The following is a 5,206-nucleotide window of genomic DNA, read 5'->3' on the forward strand; positions in this document are numbered from 1 at the left end:
CCCTGAGCGTGTCGCTCTCTCTCTCTCGCTGCCCTGGGCGTGTCGCTCTCTCTCTGCCGCTGCCCTGTGCGTGTCGCTCGCTCTCTCTGCCGCAGCCCTGAGCGTGTCGCTCTCTCTCTGCCGCAGCCCTGTGCGTGTCGCTCGCTCTCTCTCTGCCGCTGCCCTGAGCGTGTCGCTCTCTCTCTGCCGCTGCCCTGGGTGTGTCGCTCTCTCTGTCGCTGCCCTGAGCGTGTCGCTCTCTCTCTGCCGCTGCCCTGTGCGTGTCGCTCGCTCTCTCTGTCGCTGCCCTGGGCGTGTCGCTCTCTCTCTGCCGCTGCCCTGGGCGTGTCGCTCTCTCTCTGCCGCTGCCCTGAGCGTGTCGCTCTCTCTCTGCCGCAGCCCTGAGCGTGTCGCTCTCTCTCTGCCGCTGCCCTGAGCGTGTCGCTCTCTCTCTGCCGCTGCCCTGGGCGTGTCACTCTCTCTCTGCCGCTGCCCTGACCGTGTCGCTCTCTCTCTGCTGCTGCCCTGGGCGTGTCGCTCTCTCTCTGCTGCTGCCCTGGGCGTGTCGCTCTCTCTCTGCCGCAGCCCTGAGCGTGTCGCTCTCTCTCTGCCGCAGCCCTGAGCGTGTCGCTCTCTCTCTGCCGCAGCCCTGAGCGTGTCGCTCTCTCTCTGCCGCAGCCCTGAGCGTGTCGCTCTCTCTCTGCCGCAGCCCTGAGCGTGTCGCTCTCTCTCTGCCGCAGCCCTGAGCGTGTCGCTCTCTCTCTGCCGCAGCCCTGAGCGTGTCGCTCTCTCTCTGCCGCAGCCCTGAGCGTGTCGCTCGCTCTCTCTGTCGCTGCCCTGGGCGTGTCGCTCGCTCTCTCTGCCGCTGCCCTGGGCGTGTCGCTCGCTCTCTCTGCCGCTGCCCTGTGCGTGTCGCTCTCTCTCTCTGTCGCTGCCCTGGGTGTGTCGCTCGCTCTCTCTGCCGCTGCCCTGTGCGTGTCGCGCGCTCTCTATCTGCCGCTGCCCTGAGCGTGTCACTCTCTCTCTGCCGCTGCCCTGGGCGTGTCGCTCGCTCTCTCTCTGCCGCTGCCCTGGGCGTGTCGCTCTCTCTGCCGCTGCCCTGAGCGTGTCGCTCTCTCTCTGCCGCAGCCCTGAGCGTGTCGCTCTCTCTCTGCCGCTGCCCTGTGCGTGTCGCTCTCTCTCTGCCGCTGCCCTGTGCGTGTCGCTCGCTCTCTATCTGCCGCTGCCCTGGGCGTGTCGCTCTCTCTCTGCCGCTGCCCTGGGCGTGTCGCTCGCTCTCTATCTGCCACTGCCCTGGGCGTGTCGCTCTCTCTCTGCCGCTGCCCTGTGCGTGTCGCTCTCTCTCTGCCGCTGCCCTGGGCGTGTCGCTCGCTCTCTCTGTCGCTGCCCTGGGCGTGTCGCTCGCTCTCTCTGCCGCTGCCCTGGGCGTGTCGCTCTCTCTCTCTGTCGCTGCCCTGGGTGTGTCGCTCGCGCTCTCTGCCGCTGCCCTGGGCGTGTCGCTCGCTCTCTCTCTGCCGCTGCCCTGGGTGTGTCGCTCGCTCTCTCTCTGCCACTGCCCTGGGCGTGTCGCTCTCTCTCTGCCGCTGCCCTGGGCGTGTCGCGCGCTCTCTATCTGCCGCTGCCCTGAGCGTGTCGCTCTCTCTCTGCCGCTGCCCTGGGCGTGTCGCTCGCTCTCTCTCTGCCGCTGCCCTGGGCGTATCGCTCGCTCTCTCTCTGCCGCTGCCCTGGGTGTGTCGCTCGCTCTCTCTCTGCCGCTGCCCTGGGCGTGTCGCTCTCTCTCTGCCGCTGCCCTGTGCGTGTCGCTCTCTCTGTCGCTGCCCTGGGCGTGTCGCTCTCTCTGTCGCTGCCCTGGGCGTGTCGCTCGCTCTCTCTGTCGCTGCCCTGGGCGTGTCGCTCGCTCTCTCTCTGCCGCTGCCCTGGGCGTGTCGCTCGCTCTCTGCCGCTGCCCTGGGCGTGTCGCTCTCTCTGTCGCTGCCCTGGGCGTGTCGCTCGCTCTCTCTGTCGCTGCCCTGGGCGTGTCGCTCGCTCTCTCTCTGCCGCTGCCCTGGGCGTGTCGCTCTCTCTCTCTCGCTGCCCTGGGCGTGTCGCTCTCTCTCTGCCGCTGCCCTGGGCGTGTCGCTCTCTCTCTGCCGCTGCCCTGAGCGTGTCGCTCGCTCTCTCTGCCGCTGCCCTGGGCGTGTCGCTCGCTCTCTCTGCCGCTGCCCTGGGCGTGTCGCTCGCTCTCTCTGCCGCTGCCCTGGGCGTGTCGCTCGCTCGCTGCGGCCTTGGCTCATTAGAGAGGTGAGGCTGTTAGTGTTAGAGGCCACCCCATGGCTTAGTGACACGTGAGTGACACGTGCGTTCCCCGCAGGCTCCCGCTGGAAGTCTATGAGTAACACGGAGAAGCAGCCATATTACGAGGAGCAGGCGCGTCTCAGCCGGCAGCACCTGGAGAGATACCCGGATTATAAGTACAAGCCGCGGCCCAAGCGCACGTGTATCGTGGAGGGGAAGAGGCTGCGTGTGGGAGAGTACAAGGCCCTGATGAAAAACCGCAGGCAGGACACGCGGCACGGATACCTGGTCACGTGAGTGTGCGAGGTGGCGTACGCTCCCCGGAGCAGTTCTCCACTACCAGAGAGGCTGCAGCTCATTGTGACACACACGCTAACCTAGACACACACACTCACCTAGACACACACACTAACATAGACACACACACTCACCTAGACACACACACTCACCTAGACACACTCACTCACCTAGACACACGCACTCGCTCAGCTAGACACACGCACTCGCTCAGCTAGACACACGCACTCGCTCAGCTAGACACACGCACTCGCTCAGCTAGACACACGCACTCGCTCAGCTAGACACACGCACTCGCTCAGCTAGACACACGCACTCGCTCAGCTAGACACACGCACTCGCTCAGCTAGACACACGCACTCGCTCAGCTAGACACACGCACTCGCTCAGCTAGACACACGCACACTCAGCTAGACACACGCACACTCAGCTAGACACACACACACTCAGCTAGACACACACACACTCAGCTAGACACACACGTAGACACACCTAGACACACACGTAGACACACGTAGACATACCTAGACACACACGTAGACACACCTAGACACACACACACACCCAGACACTCCCAGACTCACCTAGACACACACACACATACACACCTCTATACACACATACGCACATTTGCCACACATTCACACATGCACACACACGCACGCACGCACACATATACACACACATACATATAAACGCAACCATGCACGTAGATATAGACACATGCATATATATATACACGCACGCCTTGCTCTGGCAGTGAAGAGGTTACATTTGCAGCCCTGAATTTCCATTTGTTGCTTGCAGGCCTCAGGGCTCCCTGCAGAGCCCCCCCTCACCCCCCGGGTACCAGTCCCGATCCATGGGGGGGCCCCTGTCCCAGCTGCCCCCGTCCGACCGCTACTTGTCCCAGGACCCCAACATGCCCGTCATCATCAGCACGCACAGCCTGCGGTCCCAGGAGCCACGGGGGGGCACGTCCAGGGGCCACGACATGTGCAGTGACTCCGAGGATTCTGGGAAGAGTGATGGTGAGCTCGTGGTGATCACTCACTGACGGAGGGGGCAACGGTGGATCAGCGACTGCCCCACCCCGGGGCATCTTGTAAATACACCCAGAGGGAAACAGCCCCCCGATAAACACATCACAAGGATCTCCCCCGCCCCCACTGCAGAGGTCAGAAAAAGAAGCCCCGGTAACCATTATCCCTTTGTAAAGGAGCGATACTCTGCAGGCGGCATTGTAGGGGGGGTTCATGGGGAAATGTTCTGCGGTCCCAAGTATGGATGTGTGGCGGGGGCTTATGATGTTTCTCGTGTCCCCTTCCTGGGACGTGTGGGGGGAGAGCCTCTGCCGATCAGAAGCGAGAGGTCAACAACGCGATGCTCTGCGGGCCTTTTTTATGATGGGGAAACGCTCTGCAGATCCTCTCTGGGGCTTCATTAACTGGAGGTGTGGTGCATCTCTTTTTATTAACACCCCCAAAGTGCCTTAGTGTATGAACCAGAAGGATAAGAAATCCCCCCTCCCCCCCCCCCCCCGCGACCACCCCCCTTATACCTCATGAGCGAGACTCAGACAGCTGCACATAGATAGAAATGTATATTTTTATACCTCTGTAAATATCCGTCACAGATTTCTTTGTTTATTTTGTTAAAGAAACAGAAAGTAACTTAAACATTAAATACCCCCCCATTCCCGTGCAGAAGAAATATCCCCCCACCCCTTCTCTACAGGCGACTCCCCCCTTCTATCTGATAACTGGAGGAATTAAACATTGTCACAAATATATATATTTTACAGTTGCATATCTTCCGCTCGCGCACATTCCACTGTGAAATCGGTCAATACTTTGGGCAAACAGCGCTGTAAAAAAAACAACCATTTTCTCTTGGCTGTTTGTTTGCTAAATGCGGGTCCCTGCACCTGCCCCGATCCCTGCACCTGCCCCGATCCCTGCACCTGCCCCGATCCCTGCACCTGCCCCGATCCCTGCATCTTTGGAACTTCAGCTGCTATTCCTTCCCCGGTACTGAGATTCTCGCCGGTAGCTGCAGGTCCTGTTTTTTGGGGGGTGGTGGATATTAAGTCGTTTATTCAAAGTCTCTCGGCTGCAAAAGCAGCAGGAGAACTTAGACCAGGAGTGGCCAACTCCAGTTATCAAGAGCCACCAACAGGTCAGGTTTTCCCTGCTTCAGCACAGGTCATTCAAACCAATTCAGTCGAAGACTGAGCCACTGATTGAACCACCTGTGCTGACGCAGGGACTGGTCGAGCCACCTGTCCTGAAGCAGGGATATCCTGAAAAACCTGACCGCTTGGTGACCCTTGATTTGAAAGAATACAGGATTATTAGAGTTGTTTGTCCCCAAAAATGTGTGGTCAAACAGAACCGACGCACCCTGAAAAATGTGCAGTTTAATTAGTGTTCCCCCCCCCCCCAAACTCCCCCCCCCCTCTAGTCTCCTGTGGGGCGAACAGCAGCTGCGTTTATTCGGTGTCGGAAAGGTCAGACGCACGGGAATAAAAAAGGGGGGAAAGAGGGACTTTTGTAAAGTGATTTTTCTCTCGTTTCATTTCTTTCGTGTTCTGTTGTGTTAGTTGTGACTTTCCTTTTTTTATAATATAAAGGACAAACTTGTAGTAATACCTATA

The 5,206-nt window shown here is 59.8% G+C and overlaps 1 protein-coding gene across 1 annotated transcript in view; it reads left to right on the forward strand.

Annotated features, from left to right (window-relative positions):
* SOX13 (SRY-box transcription factor 13) overlaps positions 1-4,947 on the forward strand; it is a 28,730-nt gene extending 23,783 nt beyond the window's left edge. Inside the window, 2 exon segments of the mRNA XM_075615381.1 lie at positions 2,330-2,546; positions 3,358-4,947. Of these exon segments, the coding sequence (XP_075471496.1) occupies positions 2,330-2,546; positions 3,358-3,607 (467 nt within the window). The 3' untranslated portion in view covers positions 3,608-4,947.
* Positions 4,948-5,206: the final 259 nt, after the last annotated feature.

Source organism: Ascaphus truei, chromosome 9 (assembly GCF_040206685.1).
Source record: "Ascaphus truei isolate aAscTru1 chromosome 9, aAscTru1.hap1, whole genome shotgun sequence".
Classification (NCBI taxonomy): Eukaryota; Metazoa; Chordata; class Amphibia; order Anura; family Ascaphidae; genus Ascaphus; species Ascaphus truei.